The sequence below is a fragment of the Hippocampus bargibanti genome, linkage group LG04, assembly GCF_051943395.1.
Source record: "Hippocampus bargibanti isolate YZ-2025 linkage group LG04, ASM5194339v1, whole genome shotgun sequence".
NCBI lineage: Eukaryota > Metazoa > Chordata > Actinopteri > Syngnathiformes > Syngnathidae > Hippocampus > Hippocampus bargibanti.
In genome coordinates, this window is record NC_142737.1 from 11619758 (window position 1) to 11646778 (window position 27021).

General features: G+C 42.1%; 1 protein-coding gene across 1 annotated transcript; it reads left to right on the forward strand.

Moving 5' to 3' along the window:
• The first annotated feature begins 663 nt into the window (after positions 1–663).
• On the forward strand, positions 664–27021 carry cspg4ba (chondroitin sulfate proteoglycan family member 4Ba). Its single transcript, XM_088994036.1, has 10 exons — positions 664–901; positions 10400–10563; positions 11783–15349; positions 15449–15922; positions 16776–16952; positions 20217–20415; positions 20514–20645; positions 22016–22188; positions 22278–22461; positions 23491–27021. Exons 1-10 carry the CDS (start codon positions 808–810, stop codon positions 25551–25553), a joined length of 7227 nt encoding a protein of 2408 aa, XP_088850162.1. The 5' UTR covers positions 664–807; the 3' UTR covers positions 25554–27021.

The following is a 27021-nucleotide window of genomic DNA, read 5'->3' on the forward strand; positions in this document are numbered from 1 at the left end:
ATGGTTAAATTCTTAAATACAAAAACACATCTGGAAGCAGCACAATAAGGGAAAAGCAATGAAAGGAAACAAAGACAATTTGAAATTATTTAATAAAATAACATTGACATAATATAATTAACAGTAGTCTATGATTCTGATATTTTTAGGCCAGCAGAGAAGGCCCTGCAGGCCCCGATCGCTCACCACATGTAATATACAGTAAAGTCTCGTTATATCGATATCAGATATATCGATAGTCCCGGTTATATCGAGACTATTTCTATGCACGCACGGAGAAAATTACATGCAAACAGGGTCGTATATATCGATAGTCCCGGTTATATCGACATTTTTTCGGACTCCCTTGAATATCGATATAACGAGACTTTACTGTATAAAATTTATGTGGCATGACTTGAATGAGTCAAGTGACCTTCGCCTGGCAACAGGTAACGACCAGTCGTCAACGTGTTTTGAAAAAAAAAAATCGTTGTATTATTTTTACAGTTGTTTTATTTCATATATATAAAAAAGCTGCTTGTTCTTTGAAATCGTTACAATACAAAAAAGTAAATGAAAATGAATCACCCCTCTTTCGACAACTCGCTTGTCTTCTCGCAGTTATTTTGGAACGCGCGTTCACGAGAGCGCTGGCGCGCTCACGAGGCGGAGTCTTTCAATTCCCCTGTGCTTTCCAAGTGGTCCCCTCTTTACTCCGGTTTTCTCTCACAGAACCCGTTGAAACTCTGTCGGACTACAAACCAAAGAAGACAATAAGATAAACGCCGTGTGCAAGCATGTGAAATGTCGACTTAGTGAAGGAAGATGTTCTCCTTTGGGAAAAATGCACCGAAGAAGTTGCTGCTGGGGGTCTGCAGGCTGTTTTGGTGGTCGTTCCTGGTCGAGCTAGCGTCGGGAGGTAACTACGCTGCCTTCAATCTAACTCACGACACAAACCAGGATATAATTTCCTGCAACTTTATCGTGCAATACCTTCTTTTAGTCAAACTATTGCATTCATTCATTGTTTGATGACGCCCACTACCAAAAAATACCTAAAAAGGTCAACATTGGTGTTAGGTTTTGCAAGCTGTAAGATATAGCAAATAATTATGCTGAAAATGATTACAACAAAGTATATAAGAATGAAGTTTATCATCGTACAATATGTGTATCTCTTACAGCCAAAATGCCTCACAATTGTAAGATTCAGTGTGTGAATCTTAACATTGCGTTCTGCACCTGTTTGAATGGATTTTATCTGGCTTACTTTCAACTTCCAAAAGATACGTTAGATTAATTGAACACTGTAAATTGCCCGTAAGTGTTACTATGATCGTGACTTTTTGTCTGTATCAATATCAGTTAAAAAAAATCTGATTTGCTTGCTAAGGATTGTGTGTTTCCCCCTGTTCTTTATGTGTATCTGTTGTGTGATCTTAAAGGACAACCGATGTCTCCGGACAAATTGTGTCCATAATTTGTAAAATGGCTTCAAATGACTTATACTGAGCGTATTTTAATAAGATTCCACCGCATACACCTATATTTTACATTTTAAGACTCGCTCTGAATATTCAGTTAGTTAAAAAACAAAAAAGTGACGTCGGTTGTCCTTTAAATTCTCTATCATCAAACTCACAGTAATGCGCAGTATAATTGACCAAATCATTGCTAACTCACCGCCACCATGTCAATTAAATTAAATGTGCTTGTAATTTTTTTTTCTTTATCCCTGTGTAGATTCTCAGCCATGTAGTTCATAATACTCCCACAATTTTAAATGAAAGCAAGAGTCTCTTATATTGACCTACTTTTTTGATCTTGTTTTCCAAAAATGTTAAAAATGAATTGTGTGATGTAGCTAACATTGCTATATGTGCTTTTTGATTGAGTGACGACCAATATTGGGTATAACCCAACTCTAATCATTTAATTCGGAAACATCAGTGTCAGTATATGACACTTTATTTCTAGTAAACTTTGGTCGCGTTTACATTTTTCAAATGCTCACTTTTACAACATCTGTAGAAAATCGCAACACCTCATCACTGGCGAGTTATTTTCAAAACAGGCCCGCAGAAATGTTAATACAGCTCTAATTTGATGTCAATCTACTGTATTGTGCGGGGGTAGTGAATCTTTTCTTGCATTGTATGTTTCTATTTTTTACTAACAACATAACATGCTTCAGTGATTGGTTCAAAACTTTTACGCATGTAGAGAACAGCAATGCGGCAAAGCGTAGTTATTGCACATGGTGACGACAATACTGCACTCAAGTGGCTCCACCCTCCCTTCCTAAGGGACAAGGCTGTGCATGTGTGTTATTTTTATGGCTATATACATTGTTAACACTCGTATGTGTATTCATTAGCTTCGTCTGCTTGATTTCATCCTTGGCATGTGTCACAGAAATTCAGTGGGCTTCACTCAACCCAGCTGTGCCAGTGGGGATAATCAGGAATCATTTCACTGTGACTCACTCACTCCATTGGAAATAGCAACAGTAATGGATGCAATTTGTTATGTGACTATGGTCAACCGACAATTGGTTTGAAAACATTTCCTAAATTGTCTCTTCATGACGGAGTTCCTTTACTGAGGCAGTCACAATATGCCATAGTCAATTACCTGCTCTAATGGAGTAGTTACATCCTCAATTCAGTCAAACCTTGGTTTTCGACCATAATCTGTTCCAGAAACCTGTTCGAAAACCGATTTGGTCAAAAACAGAAACATTTCCCATTATATCGATGAGAAGGTTTCTTCAGCCGTCATCTGTACAAAAGTGAAGGTTTCGGACGTTTCGCCTCCTATCCAAGAGGCTTCGTCAGCGAACTAAAGTCTGACTGGTCGTATCGGCCCCATTTATATATCCCTAATGTCCAGACATGGTGGCGCTGGGCACACAGCTATGATAGGTCCCTACTCTCAGGTTGGGGGGGGCAGAGGACCCCTCCCTGTGGCCCCACTGATTGTTCCTACATTCCTGACTAACGACTGGCCTATTACCTCCACTCCCACCGGTGTCACCTCATCAGCATAACGACCCTCATCAGCATTATGAAAGTTGCCTAACCTGTTTTGCCTAAGCAGGCTATTGTATGAACGATCCAAATTGAACCTCACCCCACCAGACCGGTTTAATGAAGGATTTTGTTGTTTTATAAGAATCGCTTCTTTTACCCCCCTTTCAAACCATCTATGTTCTTTCGCTAAGATTTTAGCCTCATTGTCGTCAAATGAGTGGTTGCTAGCTTTTAGGTGCAAATGTACTGCCGATTGAGGTCCACTTATATTATCCCTGCGATGTTGATAAAGTCTTTTTTTGAGAATGTGTTGAGTCTCCCCAATGTACTGCTCTTTACAATTTTCATTCTTACAATGTATTGAATAAACTACATTACTTTCTTTTTCGTTTGGTAGCCTATCTTTTGGATGCACTAATTTTTGCCTTAACGTGTTTATCGGTTTGAAATAAGTAGGAATTTTATGTTGCCAAAGGACTCTTTGTAATTTTTCAGAAACTCCTGCAATGTACGGTACTGCTACTCCTCTCCTTTTTGTATCTTGAGAATTATTGGTTTCATCCCCTATTCTTTCTTTCTGACATTTGTTGAATGACCACTGAGGGTACCCACAGTTAGTGAGTGCTCTCCTGATATGTTTTGACTCCTTTTCTCTACCTTCAGTGCTAGTTGGTATTAGTTTAGCCCTATGCTGGAGGGTTCTGATAACTCCTAGTTTATGTTGTAAAGGGTGGTTAGAGTCAAAAAGTAAGTATTGGTCAGTGTGCGTAGCCTTCCTAAAGACTTCTGTTTTTAGCGCTCTGTCCTCTTTTATAATTACTTTGCAATCCAAGAAGGCTAGTTGGTTCTCTTGAATGTCCTCACGACTAAATTTAATGTTGAAGTCTACAGAGTTGAGGTGATCTGTGAAGGATTGAATTTCTTGTTTCTTAATTATGACAAAAGTATCGTCTACATATCTAATCTAATTTAATGTTTCTCTGCATGAAAGAACCAAACTTAAACCGGATCACATCTGCCAATTATTAGAAATCTGCCTTAATACTACGTATTTTCAATTTCGGGAAAAAAATTATAAACAAATTCATGGTTGTGCTATGGGCTCACCAGTTTCACCCATAGTGGCTAATCTTTACATGGAAGAGATGGAGAAACAGGCCCTCACATCCTTCCCAGGGACTAAACCTAGACACTGGTTTAGATATGTAGACGATACTTTTGTCATAATTAAGAAACAAGAAATTCAATCCTTCACAGATCACCTCAACTCTGTAGACTTCAACATTAAATTTACTCGTGAGGACATTCAAGAGAACCAACTAGCCTTCTTGGATTGCAAAGTAATTATAAAAGAGGACAGAGCGCTAAAAACAAGTCTTTAGGAAGGCTACACACACTGACCAATACTTACTTTTTGACTCTAACCACCCTTTACAACATAAACTAGGAGTTATCAGAACCCTCCAGCATAGGGCTAAACTAATACCAACTAGCACTGAAGGTAGAGAAAAGGAGTCAAAACATATCAGGAGAGCACTCACTAACTGTGGGTACCCTCAGTGGTCATTCAACAAATGTCAGAAAGAAAGAATAGGGGATGAAACCAATAATTCTCAAGATACAAAAAGGAGAGGAGTAGCAGTACCGTACATTGCAGGAGTTTCTGAAAAATTACAAAGAGTCCTTTGGCAACATAAAATTCCTACTTATTTCAAACCGATAAACACGTTAAGGCAAAAATTAGTGCATCCAAAAGATAGGCTACCAAACGAAAAACAAAGTAATGTAGTTTATTCCATACATTGTAAGAATGAAAATTGTAAAGAGCAGTACATTGGGGAGACTCAACAAATTCTCAAAAAAAGATTTTATCAACATCGCAGGGGTAATATAAGTGGACCTCAATCGGCAGTACATTTGCACCTAAAAGCTAGCAACCACTCATTTGACGAAAATGAGGTTAAAATCTTAGCGAAAGAACATAGTGGTTTGAAAGGGGGGTAAAAGAAGCGATTCTTATAAAACAACAAAATCCTTCATTAAACCGGTCTGGTGGGGTGAGGTTCAATTTGGATCGTTCATACAATAGCCTGCTTAGGCAAAACAGGTTAGGCAACTTTCGTAATGCTGATGAGGGTCGTTATGCTGATGAGGTGAGTGGGAGTGGGGGTAATAGGCCAGTCGTTAGTCAGGAATGTAGGAACAATCAGTGGGGCCACAGGGAGGGGTCCTCTGCCCCCCCAACCTGAGAGTAGGGACCTATCATAGCTGTGTCCGGCGCCACCATGTCTGGACATTAGGGATATATAAATGGGGCCGATACGACCAGTCAGACTTTAGTTCGCTGACGAAGCTTCTTGGATAGGAGGCGAAACGTCCGAAACCTTCACTTTTGTACAGATGACGGCTGAAGAAACCTTCTCATCGATGGACCACTCCTGTACGACTGAGAGCTTACACAGACGTATTTCCCATTATAATTCATGTCAATAGATGTCCACTTTTTTTTAATCATGATTGAACAATACGAACACGCCTGCTCACAAATGAATGCGACACAAAGATAATGCTTCGGTCACAATAAGACGTGACACAAGGAAGTGACTTATAAGGAAGCGGAGGGGAGTCGAGTGGTGCATTTAGGTGCGTTCAGTTTGGTTGCGAACCAATTTGCGGTTGTAAACCGAAGCAAAAAAAACAAAAACATTTTTGTTCAAAAACCGAATTGGTCGTGAACCCAGATGTTGGAAAACTGAGGTTTGACTGAAAAACACTTTTGGTGTGTAAATTAGGGTATTTTGAAATCACTTTTTTTCCCAGATTAACACCAGCACAAGTATTCACTCTGAGTATTCACAGATATTCAGTTCCCACACCTGTAGTACCTTCGATATAAAAATTATCATTTGACACAACGAAAATCTTAACTTTCTTTATGATACAGACGATTATTGGCTGCTTCAATCTGCCGCAGTAGAGTGCCAAAAGGAGGAATAGTAATTTTTCCAAGCGCCCTTTTCCCAATGATAAATATGAAGAAAAAAAAAACGGCATATTAACACATTCCCTGCCAGACATGCAATGATGTGTCCACTCGTGTGCCAGGGTTTTTGTCATTGTCACTCGAATTCCAGGATCCGCAGAATATTGAGTTTTAGGACTACAAAAACATTCAATACAGCGTTAGAAAATAAGAGTTAATTCCAAAATGATATGGTTCTGGAGTGGTATGAGCTTGAAATGAGGGCTGCTGTCCAAAATACAATGCGATAAATATGCATCGATTTATATAGTGCATTAACAACAGCTTAAGCTTGAACAAAGCGCTAACATGGAAACGAGCGAAATGCTGCCCCTTGTGGAAGGGAAAAAAACATAGCCAGAGGTCTGAACAGCGCTTTATCGGCACCCAAGCATGAAAAAACAAAACCCGAACAAATTCGGGAATGGTGCTCTACATCATATCTTGAATTGCTGAATAAATTCATGAATGGCAGTGAATGAGTTAAAAATCCACATGCATGCATATTTAATACTGCGGCAAAACGAGGACAAGTACAGTGTGTTAACGGCTTGCGTGATATGCTGAAATCACACGTTGTCTAAAAATATCAGCCCTGTAGTTTTATTTATTTATTATTTAATGATTTATGTTTTTGTTACATCTCCAAATTCCTTTTGCATCCAAGTTCCGTTTGCATCCATTTGCTTCCCGTTGTGCCCCATACAGATTACGAGACTGTTCTGTAAGTAGCCTGTTGCCCATGTTCGGCTTTGATAAACAATAAGAGACACTTGAGTCGGGTTGCATCGGCCATTTGTTAGATAAACTTTGGCCCACAAGCGGTGACAAGCTCTGGTCTTGCTTCTCTAATCAACACTAAAGACCGGCTCTGTTGTGCGCTGAGTTAACAGAAGATGCTTCTTTTGACTAGCTTCTTTTAACTATCGCTGTCATTTGCCAAAAAAATCCATGTTTGGCGAGTGGATGTCGCAAAACCTCTGACACCAGCCTCTTTCAATGGAAACAATCATGCTTGGTGTCTTTTTACCACTTTCTAAGAATGAATCTCTCACGCAGTCAAGTGTATTTTGAGAAGAGACCTGTGTTTTTAAGCCAGCGTGACATTCAGTCAAGCAGATTCAACGTCACCGCCATCGCACCAAAACGCATCTGAGCGTGCATGTCCATCCTTGTCGGTAGAGTAAAAGGACAAAATGTCACAGATGTTGTTTTTTGCTTCTTTCTATCCACCGAGAGGGATGAACTGAAAATGCACATTCTGACAAAAAAAATCTGTTGTTGTTAATGATTCCCTAACGGACACTAATGTCGTTTTCATCTGACTGACTGAAAGTTGAAATCTAGGGCATTCAGGTAATAACAGCTAATTTAATGTCACCATAAATAGGAACAAGACAGAAGAAACTGCAATATACCCATTGGAGCAAACATTTCCACCAAGGCTGAACAATCTAACCTAGTTAGCATGAGTAACAAAATTACTGACTTTCATATTTAGTCGTCGTCAGTATCTGCCTCATTTTCTTCACTGATTCAGAAAAATTGTGAAACAAAACATGTGCATTGTTTCATAATGTTGTAAAAAAAACTTTTTAACTCATTCACTGCCAGACAATGTGCAAAAATGTGTCCACCCCAGTGCCAGGGTTTTTGTCATGCTTTACCGGCACCCCCTCACAATAAAAACCAAAACCCGAACAAATTTGGCAATGGCACTCCACGTCATGTTTTATGGCAGTGAATGAGTTGAAGTGGTCAGAATACGATCACATGATCAGAAATTAAGGTCAATCGTGGATGTGAAAAGATGCCATTTTTAAAGGTTTTGTGATATATTTTTTTTAATCATCATTCAGTGAAAAAATAACCGTGATGTCCAAAGATACAGCGGTAGGAGCAGTCACAAATTAATCTTTTAGGAATTCTTTGCCGTATCTATAAAATAAGATAACTCATTCACTGCCATACGATGTGCAAAAATGTGTCGACTGTCATGCCAGGGTTTTTGTCATTTTAACTCAAATTGCATTACCCACAGAGTATTGAGTTTTAGGACTACATAAACATTCACATTACATTATGGCGCCGCGAGAGTGGCTGCCTTTCCAGCAGCTCTTGTATTTTGTTTTTCTACTTTCATTCCTTTCATCACTTTGCTGCTGTGAAATGTAAATTTCTCCATTGCGAGACTAATAAAGGCAAATACAATCCAATCCAATACAGCGTAAGAAAAAAAGAGTAAATTCCTAAATTATATGTTTCTGGAGATTTCTGAGCTTGAAATGAGGGTGGCTGTCCAAAATACAATGCAATGCATACATATTGTTTTATATAGCGCTTTAAAGGACAACCGACATCACTTTTTTTGTTTCCTAACTGACATCAGAAAAAGGTTTTATAGCATCTAAAATACCCAAAACATGCAGGATGATATTTTTAGTCAAATGCAAAACACCAATAAAAATGACTTAAAGTGTCCAAAATCTTCAAAAAATTGAACTACGAATTGGTTAATTGAACATTTTGAGGAAGTCCTGCCCCCAGTTCGTGACGTCACGCCAAGAAGTCTTGCATTGCTGGAGAATCAAAACAATTGCTTCAGATTCGGAGAATATGCTTTCTTGTTACACATCCAGTTATGAATATGATATCAAATAGTTCTGAAGAGGAAAGCATACATGTTTGCAATCGATTAAAGAATTTATTCCGTGCCATTTTGAGGCAACATTGGGGGGGAAATGTGTCACCCAAAAAGAGGGAGAAGAAAATGGCGACCTCTTGTAGACATGACAGTGTATTGCGTTTCCACAGGCTGATACATTCCTTATATGGAACTTGGACGTCCTCTTCTGGCGCGACACGAGGTTTTCAGACCAAACAAGCATTGACGTGATGGAAGGACTGCTACAATGTGTCCTTTTTTTCGGTCAGGGACGTTTCCTTCAGTGACATCACGTACGGACGCGTCACCAACTCAAAAACAAGACTTCCGGAATATTCAGCACGAGTCTTAAAACGTAAAATATAGCTATATGCGGTGGAATCTTTGTAAAATACGCTCAGTAGAAGTCATTTGAAACCATTTTACAAATTATAGACACAACTTGTCCGAAGTAGTCGGTTGTCCTTTAACAACAGCTGAAGCTGGAACAAAGCGCTAACATTGACAAACGGCAAATGCTGCCCCCTCGTGGAAAGGAAAAAACATAGCCAGAGATCTGGCCAGCGCTTTATCGGCACCCCCCGCGAGAATAAACAAAACCCAAACAAATTCGGGAATGGCGCTCAATGTCACACTTTTCAATTCCCGAATAAATTCGGGAACGGCAGCAAATGAGTCAAAAATGACAAAACATCCTAAACAAATTTGCATGACACTTGTAATTCTCACATAAATTGTGAATTATGTGACTACGAACACTACATTTTAATTCCAAAGATTTGTCACAAATAGAAGCGATGGACAGTCATTCATTTCTAAACTATCTTTTCCAACGCGTCAGACGGAAGAAAAAATGGAATCTGTATTTGCCGTGAGCAGCAAGCATGTTTGTGGATGTTCCAACTGTGTCTGTGGGAGCTGCTGGTGCCTTGACTGGGACAACTTCAGAGCACATTAGTCCAGATTACAGGCTGATGCGAAATGGCAGGGAAGCGAGCCAGAAGAAAACAGATGGATCAGGAACTCGCAACCTTGGAAAATGTGGGGATGGGGGCAGGGAGGGACCTTTCATGTTTCAGATTGAAGGTCCCCTATCAAGGAAAGACAAGTCTAAACTTGCCTGGTTCATCCAAAAACCTCAAATTGTTCAGTTCTGCTGATGCACTTGTGTGTAAATTATTTTGGCCCAAAAATTACAACTAGTCCGACAGAGATGCCTTGTCAAGCTAATCTAGGATGTACATCATGAGCATGCTTTCCTTTGGTGCATGAAAAGAAATTCATCATAATGTGAATGTTTTCTCAGGCAAAAGCTCGCTTAAGGTCAATGAAAGTATAGTTTAAGGTTACTTAAAAGCCTCTGGATAAAAACTTGATCTGAAATGTATGTTTGTGTGTGTCTGCCCGCTACTCTTGGAGGAACAACGAGAATGCCAATTAGCCTGGTGATTTTCTTTCTAAATGTCACGTGCGTGCTATATTAAGACCACAGTACTTTTCTTGCTCTTGGGTTTCTGGATTTACACCCTTGTTTTATTTTTTTATTACAATTCACACACATCGGCCATCTTTGATTGTCCTAAATAAAAACTTGCACAAAAAAAGATGAGACACACTGTATCTATATTTGGTCTATTTTTTTATGGTTTTTTTTTAACAAATGTGTCTCTCTGCCCTTTCTGCTCTTTTTTTCTCCAGCATCCTTTTATGGCGATGGCTTTGTACAGCTGAAGGCAACAGGGTCGTCCGACCATAATAAGCTCCATATTCGCTTCCGAACTTCCAGTACTAACGGCCTGCTGTTTCTCGCCGCCGGCCAAAGCGCCTACTTTCTGTTAGAGCTCAATGCCGGTCGCCTACAGGTGGGTACATCCATGCCCCCCCCCCCCCACCCCATGCATGAGCATATGTGTTCAAGCATACATGGTATGAGCACACACATGGATGCATGCATGCATGCATGCCTCAAAAAAAAAAAAAAAAAAGTCGCACCCATGCCATCGCTGACTGACCCAAAGCAATGACTCCAGATCCGCTAACAGTGTCAGTCTCTCGAGCCGGGAACACAAGCAGACAAGTCTGCGTGACACGAGCTGAGTGTCCGGCGCCATACTAGTCTCATCATGTCACAGCTGCGCATTCCGAAGGCTTTCTAATTCCCTTGTGTTTTTTTATGATTGGAGTTAACATCACCGATTAACAGTTTGGTGTGAATTAGAATTAGAAGGAAGTTCATGTTGTAGCAGAAGCACATCATGACAAAGTCAGACGAAGAATAAAAAAACAGACAAAAAAACACATTCAGTATGATCGTATATCTATAAAAGTGCAACACACGGATATGCAAATAAACAATGGTAATTCTTGGAATTTCGATCACCGTATCAAATATTGGAAATAGATTTTGAGTGTAAATAATACATTCTACGATCAGACCCTTTGCCATCATTATACCGATATACACCTTCCATCAAAGTCTCAACTGTAAAAGTGAAGGTGGTTTCTGTCACAGATGCACTTCAACAGTGGTGGTCCAAGCACCCCCCCTTTCCCAAAGCTTTACTGGCTAAAGCTACATACAAAGGGAATGTACACTACATGTTGGAAGGCAATAAAATAGTTCTGAGTAAATCATTGCTAGCAATCTTGAGAAATTGTTACCAATCTTTTTTTCATATCAGACATGGATTGAAAGTCTGTACACTGTTTCATGCCTGAATTTTGGGATGTGGGGGGAAGAGGGGTAGACTGCTCATCTCCTCTTCCTTCAACAGGGTCAGGCTACCAAATTATTGTTGTGTTCACTGGCACAAGTGAACAATTGTGAGTCAGGCTTGCGCGTCTCTCCCAGGAAGCCCGCGCTCATTTAGCAGGGACTCAGCCGCAAGCCTCGACAAGCATGTCATCAGAATTAGTTTGAGAAGGTGACATGATGCACTCCAAGGTGTAGCTCGAGAGATAATATAGCTCATCTTGCTCGGAATCTCCAGACAAATTCCATTGTTAGATTAAGAGACGATGTCCTTTTCCACTCAAAAATATGTATGACATGTTTTATAACACAGCATGTCTTTTCCTCAGCTGAAACTGGACTTGGGATCTGGGGAGCAACTACTGCGATCCGAGAGAGGCATGCAGCTCAATGACCTCGCCTGGCATTCCGTGGAGGTCAACCATTTCAAACGCAATGTTACTCTGACAGTAAACAAAAACTCTCACACATGTGCAAAGATACCCGGCCCCAATCATGTTCTCCGCATCTCCGATGGTATCTATGTAGGAGGTTCGCTTGGCCTTGACAGACTTTACAATCCCAGAGACCTAATTGGCTTTCGAGGCTGCATGGAAGATGTTGTTTTCAATGAACATGACCTGCTATCTTCGCTGAGGCCATACACTGGATTTAAGACCGTCCATGAGGTGTCGCTTGGTTGTAGTCCTCAGTTTTTTGCCACCGAAGAGGACCCAGTTAGCTTCTTTAGCTCCAGAGCTTATATTTCTCTTCCTCCCTGGAATGGCCAGCAAGAAGCGGTGTTTGAGTGTGTTGTGCACACTTCAGCCAGGGAGGGCATAGTCCTGTACAGCTCGGGCAAAGAAGGTGACTTTGTGGCACTGGAAATCCAAGAAGGCTTGCTCGTGGCTATCGTTGGGAAAGGAGGTACAAAAACGGAGCTGAGTTCACTTACGTTTGTCAATGACAGGAAATGGCATGCTGTTAAAATGCGATTCAATCCCAAAACACTTGACTTAACAGTTGATGGAAAAATGGTGAAAAGCAGCATTAGCTCCCGTTCGAAGGGGCTACACTTTAAAGGCTCCATTTTTATCGGAGGCATCGATGATAGCACCAGATCAGAAGTCCGAAAGGTTCAGTTAATGTCTGTGGCGGGAAAACGAATGCGCGGAGGTTCTTTCAAAGGATGTATGAAGGATATTCAAGTGAATGGAGTGAAGATGGGTCTTGCCAATGCGGTTGTCACAAAGGACATCTCAGTTGGCTGTCAACCTGAGAAAGATCCACTGCCGTCCACCACCGCCAGTCCAACAAGTGCTCCAGAATCTCTCTTTTTCTTGGTGAGCCCGACACCGTCACTGTCGACCCTGGCATGGGGTTTGGACAGAAGGTACGGCTCTAATTTCGTGCAGCTGAAGCCTTTGATAGTTGAAGAAGGCGGACGGGCGTCTCTCGAGGCCAAACACATCAAGGTACTCTTAGATTTTAAGATTCTTGGTATTCGTCAGTCTCAAATTGTATTCCAAATTCAAGAACAGCCATTGCACGGTCAGATCAGGCTTGACGTTGATCAGGACCAACCTCAGGATACCTTCAGTATGTTGGATCTTTGGCATGAACGAGTCATGTACATCCATGGAGGGTCGGAGGATCCAGATGACTTTTTCATGTTTTCAATAACTTCCAACAGTCGGAAAGAAGTACCGGATTATCTGCAGGATAACAAATTGTACCGCTTCAACATAACAGTAACACCCACCAATGACGCACCAGAATTGAGTCTCCCCGAAGGCAATCTTTTCGTCTTATTGGAAAACTCAAAAAAACGACTGACCACGGATGTTCTGAAAGCCAGGGACATTGACAGCGACCATAGCAGTCTTGTTTTTACCATACTCGGGAACCTGAATGCGGAGGCGGGCTATTTGGAAATTGAGAACAACCCAGGAACTGCGGTGACCTCGTTCTCTCATTCAGACTTGGAAGAATTAGGGGTGTATTACGTTCACACGGGGGTGAGAAACTCGAGGATAGTGCTTCGAGTCAGTGATGGGAAGAAGGTTAGTAACACCGTCGTTTTGAGGGTAATGGCTGTAGCGCTTGAGTATAAAATCGGCAACAACACGGGGTTGAAGGTCAATCAAGGAGAAATAGCTCTAATCGGTTTACAACAATTGTCCGTCGAAACCAACGCCATCAAACAAATGATTGACATTCGTTATGATGTCATGGAACACCCGCAATATGGAGAGCTTCAGAGACTTCACTCGAGTGGCGAATGGAGGCCCACCGACTCGTTTTCCCAAAGGCTTCTAGAAAAGGGACGCCTGAGATACGTCAGCACCTATCGCGACATCCAGTCATCCGATGCCACTGATCACTTTAAATGTCAAGTCCTCGTGGCGTCAAGGGCAACCGTGGAAGTAGTTTTCACAATCGCTGTGAAATGGGTGCGCTACAACTTGGTGAGGAATGTAATGATGAACTTGGATAAAGTTAGGAAAGTCACGCTCGACTCGGATTATCTGTTTGCCGAGGCCACGGGTGTGATTGTACCTGAGGAGGATCTTTATTTTAGAGTTCTCACCACCCCAAAGAAAGGAAAACTACTTCTGGATAAAACCATTCTGACAAAGAACTCCACCTTTAGTCAAAGAAATATCACGGATCTAAAAGTACACTACGAACTAGTTGACCGTCCCCATGAGGACACACATGACAGATTCAAGTTTCACATATTTTCCAAACATGCTCAGTCCCAGAATTACGATTTTCAGTTTTCAATTAAAGCAGATGTGAATAACATTTTCATCAGGAATGCCGGATTGGTTCTTCGAGAGGGGGAAAGTAAACTAATCACAAAAAATGAGCTATTTGCAGAAACATTACTGACACAGGATATGTACTACACCGTTCTAAGCAGCCCCAAACATGGAAAACTTGCTCGGATTTCTCAATCTAATTCAAACTCGAGCTACAACAACATCTTAACCTTCAGCAATCAAGATCTCTTAGAAGACCGGATCATGTATGTTCACGATGATGGTGAAAAAAGTCAGGATGAGTTCACTTTCGTTGTCTCCGTCACCCAAGGTTTCAAATCCGTCATTGCAGATGATGACATCGGGTCCAAAGAAGGAACGTTCAACATATCCATTCAACTTGTCAATGATGAGAAACCGGTACGGGTCATTGATAAAGTTTTCCATGTCGTGAGAGAGGGGCGAAGACTCCTCACGGTTGAAGATTTACGTTACCATGATCCAGACTCCGATTTTGACGACAGCCAGTTGATTTACATCCGTCGCGGAATTCCTATGGGAGATTTGGTGCTGGCGAATGACACAAGCCATCGCCTCTTTGAGTTTCGACAGAAGGATTTAGAAGAAAAGAAAGTCTTGTTCATTCACAAAGGTGTAAGCGTCGGAAGGTTCGTCCTCTTTGTCTCCGATGGCAAAAACTTTGTGTCAAGTCTTTTAGACATTAATGCACAGGACCCTTTCTTGGAAGTTGTCAACAATACCGGCTTACTGGTGCAAAAGGGACAGTCAGTGATATTTTCGGCAAGTAATTTCACCATCAGATCCAATCTGGATATACGAGATGACCGAGAAGTTGCGTTCAGACTGGATCACGCCCCCAAGCACGGAAGACTATACCGAGACACAAACGCGCTGGAGTCATTCACGCTATCCGACGTCAAGAACGGATTGATCTTTTATCAACACGATGACAGCAAACATCTGGCGGACCATTTCAACTTGACAGTCACGGCGAAGAACATCCACCTTGCAGCGAGGATCAACGTCAAGGTTTACCTGGAAAGTCATCAGAGGCCGCCCATTGTGCAGCAACGCGACACTCTCCTGGTTGAGGAAGGACAACCAGTCAAGATCGACGAGACTAAACTTGAGGTTAGTGTGAGAGATGGTGGCTTTTACTTGGTTTGTCTTTTTTCAGTCTTTTTGTTTTTCCTTGTCTAAAATGAGGCAGTGTTTCCAATTGACACACAGGTCACACATGAAGACAATGTGCCATCCGAGATCGCGTTCACAGTCAAGGCGGGTCCCTATTACGGCTTCCTACGACATTTTATGGAAGCAGAGCAACGTTACGTCGGAAGCAAGGAGTCTCCCGTCAAGACATTTACCCAAAAGGACATCAACAGCGGAAGCATCCAGTACGTACAGGCGGAACCGAACAAAGTCAACGACACATTTGTCCTGGAGGCCACCAATGGAGTCACCGACGTAGGCGACATCAGCATGTCGGTCGATATCATACCCCGTCGCATCCCACTTCACGTCTCCAATTTCACCATGGAAGAAGGTGGCTACAAGGCCCTGACAAAGGAAGTACTTCAAGTCAACAACCGACACTTCGCTGGAATTAACTTCCTATTTAATGTGACCAAGCCCCCACGTCACGGCCGCATCGAGCACTCCCGACATCCCGGAGTGCCTTTAACGTCTTTCAGCAGGAGGCAGGTATGATACATGACAGATGGTCAAGCATCTACGGCAAAATTTCAAAATGAATGTGACATTGTGGAATGTCTAAATATTAACTCATTCACTGCCAGACGTGCAAAAATATGTCCACTCCAGTGCCAGAGTTTTTGTCATTGTCACTTGAATTCCGGGACCCACAGAATATTGAGTTTTAGGACTACAAAACATTCATTGCACCGTAAAAAACCTTAGACCCTTCTTTCATCAGAAAAAAAGAGTTAATTCCTAAATTATACGGGCCCGCTTGTGGAAAAGAAAATAAACATTGCCCGGAGGTGATGGCCAGTGCTTTCTCGGCACCAAGTATGAAAAAACAAAATCCGAACAAATTCGAGAATGCCGCTCTACATCATATTTTCAATTCCCGAATAAATTCAGGAATGGCAGTGAATGAGTTAATCTGATCATAAAGTTTACTCACCTCACATGATTAATTTTGTCCCTAAAATAAATCAAGTACTGTATTTTCCGCACTATAAGGCGCACCTAAAAGCCAGTTTATTCAAAAGCTGACGCCTTATAACCCAGTGCGTCTTATATGTGGAAAAACTTTAAAATGTCATTCGTTGAAGCTGCACCTTACAGTCCGGAAAATACAATACTTTTTTGTAATTTCCTATGGGAATTAAAAGAAAGAAAATTGGAAATACCAAAACGGGTTGTGCTCAACTTCAAAAGTTTGACTTTACATTTTAAAAAACTACCCATTTACTTTAACATACTGCCCTTGTTTTCAAACTGCGTCGACTCCCCTGACGTGAGTCACAAATTATTTTGTATTTGTTCTGTTCTGACTTTTCCGGGCTAATAATTTACAAATTTCAACCAGGTGGATCATGAATTCATCTACTACGTCCACGACAGCAGTGAGACATCAGCAGACCACTTCACAGTGGTTGCCAATGACACAGGCCTTAAAAAGCAGAGCGAGGCTCGCACGCTGTTCATCCAGGTGACAGCTGTCAACGATGAGCCCCCCGTGATCACTTCCAACAGAGTCCTCAGGGTGAGCCTACACTCCTACTTTATATTTAAATATCAAACAGTACGTCCAAGCACCGCACTCATTCATCGCTTCCAGATGCTTTCTGTGGTTGTTTGTCGTTATGTACTATGATACCAAGTACCAAGAATCAGGTGGGATGCGACCAGAATGAAGGCTGGCACTGTAAGAGCGTTGAATTCTGTACAATATGAACAAATGTGCTTAACAGTTTGGCTGTCCACAAGGTGTCTCTATTGTACTTTACTTTGAATTGTTCAGAGGATTCGTTTGAAATAAATGAAAGACAGGTTTGTTTGAAAATCACCATCTTTATATTCGCTGAAAGTGACACGAGCCAAATATACACAGATGCACATAAATATACAATTATTGTGAAAAAATGTTAAAAAATAAAATAAAATCTGCATTTATGTATGATGTAGGTTTCCCAACAAATAGGCATTTTTTTTTGAACAATAACAAGTGAAAACCCACAATTCACCAGATTTAGCATATAGAATATTACATCAAAAATATCTGAATCTTAAAAAAAAGAGGGAGGGGGGAATGGGGGAAAGGAGGAGAGAGAGAGGGGGAGGGGGAAAGGGGGAGAGAGACAGACAGAGAGAGAGAGAGGGGGAGGGGGAAAGGGGGAGAGAGACAGACAGAGAGAGAGAGAGAGAGAGAGAGAGAGAGAGACACAGACAGACAGAGACAGAGGTAGGGGGAGAGGGGGAAATGGAGAGAGACAGAGGGAGGGGGAGAGGGGGAAACGGGGGGGAGAGAGAGAGAGAGAGAGAGAGAGAGAGAGAGAGAGAGAGAGAGAGAGAGAGAGAGAGAGAGAGAGAGAGAGAGAGAGATCGAGAATATATAGAGTTTTGGCTATGACACAAAATGCTTGGAAAACACCCCAGTGTTGCAAGTGTAATGTTATGTATTCGATAGAAGAGGTTGAAAAGTGCTGGAGTGTTGACAGGGTTGCTGTCAGCTCCGCCGCGAGAAAGACTTGATGAGCTGTTGACTCAGCGTGGAAGCCTTTTTGTCAAACTGATCCACCAACCTGTAACTTGCTACTAAGCGGGAGAGTGCTCGAGGTGGTTGCTGTTTCCTCCGGAGGTTTTGCTGATTAGCATGGTCCTATGAGGCGTTTTGTGGCAGTGTTGATGGGAAGTGCGAGTGTCCCATGTGGTTGTCTTACATAGGTGTTAATTGAAAAATGATTCTGTGCTTCCGTTCCAGTATGAGCAGTTTACTCACTGAGCAAGTGGCAGACTGGGGCAAGGCCTGTCATTTGATCAGTGCTAAGTCAAACCCTGCAATTTGAACACCATTTTATCACCACTAAGTCATAAATCCCAGGTAAAAAAAGCAGTAGAGAGGAAACAATTTTTAAAAAAAGTGCTATTACACTCATTTGCTAGAATGACGAGTTCAGTCTTAGCGTTGACCTTTATTTCGACCAAGACGACATCCGTTTTTGTGCTTTGTGCCTTGTCCTCTATAAACTCTACCGAGCCGTAACTGACATTGGCAACAATAAAGGCGAAGTACTGTCATAGTTTGGATCTTCACTGCAGAACTGCCCGTGGGAGTTACGACCTGTGTTCGTGGCAGCGTTACGCAATAGCTGCTTTTGGCGCAGCAAATGGAAGCTCATCCTTTGTTGTCAAGTCTTTGCACAGCTCACGAGTTTTGCTTTGGAATGAAATTTACATGGCATAATGACGAGTTTAGATTTTTGCTGTCCGTAAAATGCGTTCTTACATTCGAAATTCATTCAGACGGTGTATCTTCTTTGCCACGGTTTGCAAGGTGGTGATGGCGGGTCCGGATGCCAAAAAGCAGGCAGGAGGGAGCAGGAGGTTGTATTTGAGAAATTGTATTAAAATAAAGTCAGCAGGAACAAAATGTAAAACATCAAAATCATCTGAATGGAAAAAATACAAAGTATCAAAAGAAAACTAAGATTAAAAGTCCGCCAAGATTAAACAAACACATGCACTGCACACAGTGCATACAATTGCATCCAACAGCATACATGTGTTCAACAGCATTCAATGACATTTAACAATTACCCGACACCGAATGGTCGTGCCAGGTGTCCTTTTGAGTGTGACTGATTGGAAACGACCGGCACCTGTGCAGGTGCAGGTGGGGCCGACAGCGCCACCTGTTGGTTTCCAACCAGATCATGACATTATTTCCTTGACTTTAATATAGGCTCTGCCCTGCTTCCTCCCACATTCCAAAAACATGCATGGCAGGCAGATTGAACACTAAATTGTCCCTAGGTGTGAGTGTGAGAGTGACTGTTGTACGTCTTTGTGTGCCCAGCGATTGGCTGGCAACCAATTCAGGGTGTCCCCCGCCTCGTGCCCGAAGACAGCTGGGATAGGCTCCAGCACCCCCCGCGACCCTACTGAGGAATAAATGGATGGATGGATGGACTCACCACCTGCTGGACCTTGAACACGACTCCCTTAGCAAGCTGGCTATTTAAGTTTTAAATCAATTGATATTGTTCTACAGAGGGAAATGGAGTTGGCTGCTGACAGTAGTTGCGAGACTTGTTGTGGCTCACTATTCACACATGAGGCGCACTTGCGTATAAGGCGCAGGGTCATCTTTTAAAGAAAATTGAGGCTCTTGGGTGCACTTTTTACACCTGAAAATATGGTATTTTTATTCTGAAATGCCATGGATGTTCCATCTAATACATACAAAAGAGCAATTGTGTACCTCTGTCACACTCTAAGTGCACACCGTGACACTGCCCCCACCACCATGCACGCATACATTACATTTCTTGACTCATTTAGAAGATCCTCAACCATTTAAATTATGCTTGGTAATTCTGTTTGGAAAATCGGACTCATTTCTTCCGGTCATCATCTAGAAGACATTTTATTTTCTGCTTCATTGGATGATGTGCAATGGAAAAAGGCTAAGGGAGATTAAAAAAAAGTATGGGGAAAATAGCCTAAGAGGTGAGCGTCCGTAGGACTTTTTCTGTCATTATGAAGTGAAGGACACAGCTGCTTCCGAAGGCCTTCAGCGGTCAAACCGTCACGAAGCATTTGTTATTGCAGCCATTTTGATTTTGCGATACATTCTATTTGTATGTATCAAAAATATTTGTTTGTAAAAAAATGTTTTGTCATGATTCAGATTAGTTTATTAAGTACAAATTTTAAACATTAATAATCGAAAGTTCAGGTGTGTGGTTTTTTTTATTACGCTGACTAGTATTTCTTTTCCTGACACGCATTTATGCCCTGTGTCAAGGTTTGGGTGACCTCGGTGACAGAGATCAGCCCGGAGGACTTGAGGGCTCAGGACCTCGACACATCCCCCGAGGAGCTCCACTTCATGGTGACCCCACCCAGCAATGGTCACCTGGCCCTAAAGAGCGCCCCCATGACAACCGTGCTCAACTTCACCCAGGCCCACATAGACCGAGGACAACTGCTGTTTGTGCATAAAGGTGAAAATCATTTTTCATTTGGCTGCGAAACCGCTGTGAAATTGTCATCAGCCACTCAAATCCTTCTTAGTTTCATTTTGGAATCTGGTTCCTTCCAGGGGCCATGTCCGGAGGATTTAACTTCCAAGTCAACGACGGTGTGAATTTTACTCCCCGGCAGATTTTTAGCATCACTGCTAGATCCTTGGTCCTCAATTTGGCCCGAAATCGCCCGCTTAAGGTTTTTCCAGGTAAATCCCACCACAAAGTAAGCTGACAATGCATCTTGATTGCCTCAATGTTAATGTTAATTTGTAACCAAGAAAAGAAATTTATTTAGAAATACTGTATTCTCACTTCTCTTCCGTTAAATCATTTCTCACCAATTCTCACTGACGGCAGCAGCCAAACGCAGCATTTGCCTTTTGTACAGCAACCCCCATTTCAAGCTCAGATAACTCCAGACCGATATAACTTAGGAATTAACTATTTTTTTTCTGATGAAAGACCAGAGTCTAAGGTTTCTTATTCTGCACTGAATGTTTATGTAGTCCTAAAACACAATATTCTGTGGGTCCTGCAATTTGAGCGAAAATGACAAAAACCCCTGGCACTGGAGTGGACACATTTTTGCACATCTTCTAGCAGTGAATGAGTTAATGGCTGCGATGCTATTTTACATAAAGTTGAGCTAAAAATAGGCCGCTGACTGTCTGTGAGCTTTCCTGGGATTTCCAGCTGTCTGGATGCGCGTTTGGAGGGAAAAGGATGATAAGAGGCGTCGCAACCAGCCAGTTGGCATACTCTGCTATGCTTCCCAGAGTGGTAATTCGAAGAGCTTTACACTGTCTCGTCTGAGGAAGCTTTTTTTATTATTTTTTTGTCATCAGATTTAACAGTCAATTAAAAATGTGTGAGAAATACAGCGAATCACTCTCATGATGCAGAGTGATAATTGTGTAGCTGAGCATGTAGCACTCCTCGGCTCACTAATTATGGCCTCAGAACGGCTTCACAATGTTTCCACAAAGTGTCTCTACCGTCAACAAGAAAGACGACAATACCGGGAGTGGCACGGTTTTGCAAGGTGGTGATGGCGGGTGCGGATCCCAAAAAGCAGGCAGGAAGGAGCAGGAGGTTGTTTGACAAATTATATTAAAATAAAGGTCAGCAGGAACAAAATGTAAGACATCAAAATCATCTGAACAGAAAAAATTATCAAAAGTATCAAAAGAAAATCAAGTGTAAAAGTCCGCCAAGGTTAAACAAACACATGCACAGCATACAATGCATACAAAGCATGCGACAAACATGCAGCAAACAATGAACCGACACCGGATAGTCGTGCCGGGAGTCCTTTTAAGTGTCAGTGATTAAAACGACCAGCACCTGCGAGGCTGCAGGCAGGGCTGACGTCGCTACCCGTTGGTCGCCAAGCAGATCATGACAGGGAGAGCTCATGAAAGTTGATCTATTCACCTGCCTTCAGTGTTGCGGCTTATGTATAAACCTACCAGGTAGCATTTGTGACTGAGTCCATTTTTCTCGCCTTGCATTTGTTCCGGAATCATTTGTTTGTAAAAAAAATGTGGTGACTGTAAATACTGTTTCCTTTGTTCAGGTTCTTCAACGGCAATTTCAAATGAGGAATTGCAAGTCGTGACCAATGACGTCAGCCATACTTCAAACCGCACAATTACATTCAACGTAATCCGACATCCCAAATTGGGGCGACTGGTGAGAAAGCAGTCTGAGAATTTCTCCGTTGACATTTCCACGTTCACGCAAGATATGGTGGGTGGAAAACAGGAAGAATTTCCAACCAGCATGAAATTCCGAGGAGGATGCAATTTGTGATGCAATCTTTTGTGATTGTATGACAGGTGGATCGAAAAGAGGTCTTGTACATCCAAACCCCCGTTGAGGCGGTGGGCTGGGAAGCCACAGACTCGCTGAGCTTCTCTGTGACATCGCCGCCTTCATCCCTAGAGAGTCTTACTATTAAGATTGACATCTCGTATGAAAATAAAGGACCTCAACATCACACAGTCCTTTTGGCGAACACAGGTAACAACATTACAGGCCACCATTCAGGCTGGAGATTGAGCTTACAACTCTCATCATTTTATTTTGTCATTTTTTTTCTTCTTTTGGATGTTACAATACAATACATATTAATTCATATAGTGTAGTAGCTGCATTAAAGCGGCTCATTGTCAGCCACGAGTATATACAATAGTATTTATTTATATATTTATTTATTTTAAAGTTTGGCAGATGCTATGTGGACCGGGGCTTTGGTCCTGGTGTGGTCACTGTAGAACACATATAGGAGTTGTGGGTTGCGTGAGAGCACGTGCGTCATGTGGAGACACACCGGAGGGGTTTAAAATAATTGAACGCAGTTAAACTTGACGCCACTTTGTAGAAAAGTTCATGTGTTCTCTTTTGAAGCTTCAGTTCATCACACTTTTTTAATCATTCACGTTTATACTTTTTTTATGCTTTGCAGTATGTACAGTTCTTTTTTGGATTTGATTTGACCTTATTAGTCTCACAGTGGAGAACTTCACATTTCACATAAGTTCTGCTTATAAATTCAAGTTATAAAGCAATGTTATGAAAGGAAGAGGAAAAGAAAGGAAGAAGTAGAAAAACAAAATACTGTACAGAGCTGCTGTCAAGTCAGCCACTGTCGCGGCACCATCTTGAAGTCAAAACAACAATATAACAAATAATATGTACAAATAATATTAACAACACAAAAGTCATTCAATCTTAAGCACTTTCTACAACGTCTTTGTTGTATGAAGCAGTTCTAGATGAAAGAGGAGAGTACCAAAGCGTCCTTTGTACAAGCTAAATATTGAAAGCAAACACGAAGCTGTAGATTCCATTGACGAAAAGAGATTGTCCCACATCTCCTGTTCCACGTAAATATGTTTCAATTCCAAGCCGCGACAGTTCCAGATACGCATTGGCACTTTTTATGAAACTGATTTCACTACTGTGTGACTATTTAAGGCTTTCTGATTCGGATTTGCTAAAGTTGTTAACAACACTTCTCTCAAAACTAACATGTTTTCTTGATGCCAGGCGCTCAGGTCACGGAAGGCGAAAGCGTAATTATTGATGAGTCCAAGTTGGACGCCAGTAACCTAATGTGGAAGCTGCCAACGCCACAACGGAGCGCCAACGAAGTCTGGTTCCAGGTGAAGTCGTTGCCGCAGCACGGTGTCATCGTCGTTGGCGAAAGAAACCTCACCAAGGAGAAACCCAACTTCTCTCAGTTTATCCTCAACAAATATGGCATTACCTACAAGCACGACAACTCGGAGACGAGCCACGATTCCTTCGCCTTCAGCGCATGGGTCAACTCAAAGGGCAAAACTGCCCAAAGGCCTTTCGATGACATAGATGTTATCGAGGAATTGTTCAACATTTCAATTTCTGCTGTGAATGATCAGCCGCCTGTGTTGAAGACCAAAACGCCAAGTCTGACCGTGGTACAAGGAGAGACTGTTGCCATTAAACCGGAGAACCTCAGTGTGGAAGACTTAGACAACCCCCCGGAGGATATTTTCTTCTCTGTGATTAGCAAGCCGAATAATGGCTACCTTGCTCTTGACGGAAAATTGAATGAATCAATTGTCTTTTTCACCCAAGCACAGGTCAATAATGCGAGTGTTTATTTTATCCATGACGGCAGCCCAATGTCAGGGGTGTTTTACTTCAGCGTGACGGATGGTCACCATAAGCCGATTTACAAACTCTTCAACCTGGATGTGACCAAGATCACCATCTCGCTCGTAAACCAAACGGCGTTGACACTTGAGCAAGGGAGCACAGCGGTTTCTTTCATTCGAGACAACCTGGCCGCTAAGACTAATGGAAGAAACGCTACAATTCATTACTTGATTTCAAGACCACCGAAATTTGGCAAACTTCTACTGGACAATCGTGAGGTGTTTCAGTTTGAGCAGGAAGATGTACTAACGGGACATCTCGCTTACCACATGACTGATCTTTCATCCGCGGAAGACAGTTTTGAATTCACGGTTTTCACTTCAGAGGCCAATCTGAGTGCGCAGGTGTTAAACGTCACTGTCACTCCTCTGATCCGATTTAGCAAAAGTATCCAGGCACCCAATGGGCTCGTTCTAAAACTGAACTCCGCATCCCTTGATGCCTCGAAACTCGCTGAAATTTGTAGCTGTGACCCCGTGTTTGAAATCATCTCACATCCCAATAACGGCAAAGCGATTCGGCCAAAGACGAAAAAGTGGCGTACATCTGAAAAGGTTGAATCGTTCACTTTCCAGGATATCATACAAGAGAAAATAGGATTGGAGTTGAATGCCAACTTGACAGGAATTCAAGCGTTAAACGACTCACTGGTGTTTTTACTGAAAGCTGACAATGTCCAACCTGCTAAAGGGAACTTCCATTTTACCATCGTGCCATATGATCCCACGGCTTTTCCAACCACAAAAAATCCCATGGTAACAACATCATCTCCTTCTCAGACAACAATCCAGACGCTGAAAAATGCTTCTCCTCCACCTGACCGCTCCACCGCCGTCGTTTACACCCAGCAACCGAGCAAAAACCAACAACGATTCAAAGGACGCAACCGCTGGGGGAAATCCAATCGAACGAGCGTTTTTACCACAACCCTTGCAAAACCGACCACGGGAACGGCTCATTTTCCCTTCATGAACACACCCATTCGTGTAGAATCCTACCCGCAAAAAAGCTCCAACCCTCTTCTGGTGATTTTACCGCTGCTCGCTCTGCTGTTACTTGTGCTCATTTTCGTGGTGTTGGTTGTTTTCCTTCGACACGACCGGCGACGGAAGCAAAGGACTGACACACCAAAGGAGGGGCCACCTGCCGGTCCCCCAAGCAGCCAGTCATACCGAGGTCAACCCCAGAGGAGCGCCGCCGCCCCGACTGTCACTGTCACCCCACTTAGCCCCAGCAACACAGGAAGCCCTGCTCTCAGTCACTTACTGGTACGGAACCAGCATCCGTACAATCATAGCACGTTCGATTCCAATGTTCTCATAAGCTCTTGGAGTTGCGATTCTTCCACTGCGTCATCCCAAATTGTCCAAACCCCGACTCCTTCGCTTAGGAGGAATCAGTATTGGGTTTGAGCGCAAACTATTGGGCGCATAGGTTTGTCCATAATATCTCGGTAAGATGAATTATTCAAGAGCATTGAACTCATTCACTGCCATTCCCTAATTTATTTGGGAATTGAAAATCATGACGTGGAACGCCATTCCTGAATTTGTTCTCGGTTTGTTTTTTCTTCTGGGGGTGGGGGTGGGGGGATAAAGCACTGGTCAGACCTCTGGCAATGTTTTTCCCCTCCCACGAGGGGGCAGCATTTGCCTTGTGTACATTTCAAGCTCAGATAGTCCCAGACCCATATAACTAAGGAATTAACTCTTTTTTTCTGATGAAAGAAGAGTGTCTAGGATTTCTTATGCTCCATTGAATGTTTATGTAGTCCTAAAACTCAATATTCTGTGGGTCCTGCAATTTGAGTGAAAATGACAAAAACCCTGCCACTGGAGTGGACACATTTTTGCACATCGTCTGGCAGCAAATGAGTTCAAGGGTTATTGACCAACTTCCTATCTTTTTGGGACGGCGGAGGTCTCCCCCAAGACTTTGTCCCTTTTGAGTATGTCAAGGTAGTAGCACATAAGTCAGAAAGACGGTTCAACACTGCACGAGTATGTCCGCCTGAGATGAAAGATGTGAAATCAGGTGAAGTAATTGTTAAAAAAAAGCTAAAAAAAACCTTTGTATATCACACAAAGAAGACAGGACAAAAATAATCATTGTACAAACAAAGAGGGGCTGTTAAAGAGCTGTCAAGAAATCACACATTGGTCATTCTAGCTGGCTAACATTAAAAGTCCTTGCATGTCCCAAAAGTCCCAAAAAAGTATTTAATTACTTCACAAATGCAACATTTGGTTATATCATCTTCCCCAATTTCAAACAAACGTTTTTTGGCAACAAAATGTTGCAAGTCTCCTCGTTAATTAGGAAGTGGTGGGAGTTGTGACACTTCCCTTTGTTCGCAAGTTATTTTCAGTCCTCTATATTGGTCGAGAATATCTCAAATCAACAAATAATGAGAGGATAGACCACAAGTATTGATTTGTTAAGGGGTAAAAAATATTGACTCGTTTTTAGGCATGCTGGGTTCCCCCCTCCGACAGTGATATGTAATTTACATGACCAACATCACTCTTTTCCAGCACAACTGACCACTTACCTCGTCGTTTTCTTTGAACTCACGTAAACTCCTCTGTTTTATTTCAGTTAATTTGGGAGGACACTGATAATAAACTGTTGCTTGTTGAGAATTGAACGTAAGGATCAACGTTCACCTCCTCCAGGGTGAATATTTACGAAATTAATGATCCATCCATTTCATGTGGGGCACTTTGGCTGAACTTCATCGTGTATGACTGCAGACATTTGTACAATTATCAGCCGAGAGGCACTTAAAATGGTGGACACTGGACAGGTATATGACCTCACTTTAAAAGAAAATGTAAATTTGAGATGAGTTAACTTTTTGCGACAAGGCATAGTGTAGAC

Bases quoted from the DNA above. Each gene is read 5' to 3' on its own strand.
- cspg4ba (XM_088994036.1), top strand. From the start codon at position 808: ATGTTCTCCTTTGGGAAAAATGCACCGAAGAAGTTGCTGCTGGGGGTC. The intron at 20,646-22,015 runs GTAAATCCCACC...TCCTTTGTTCAG, and splicing joins CCCGCTTAAGGTTTTTCCAG to GTTCTTCAACGGCAATTTCA. The intron at 22,462-23,490 runs GTAACAACATTA...TCTTGATGCCAG, and splicing joins AGTCCTTTTGGCGAACACAG to GCGCTCAGGTCACGGAAGGC.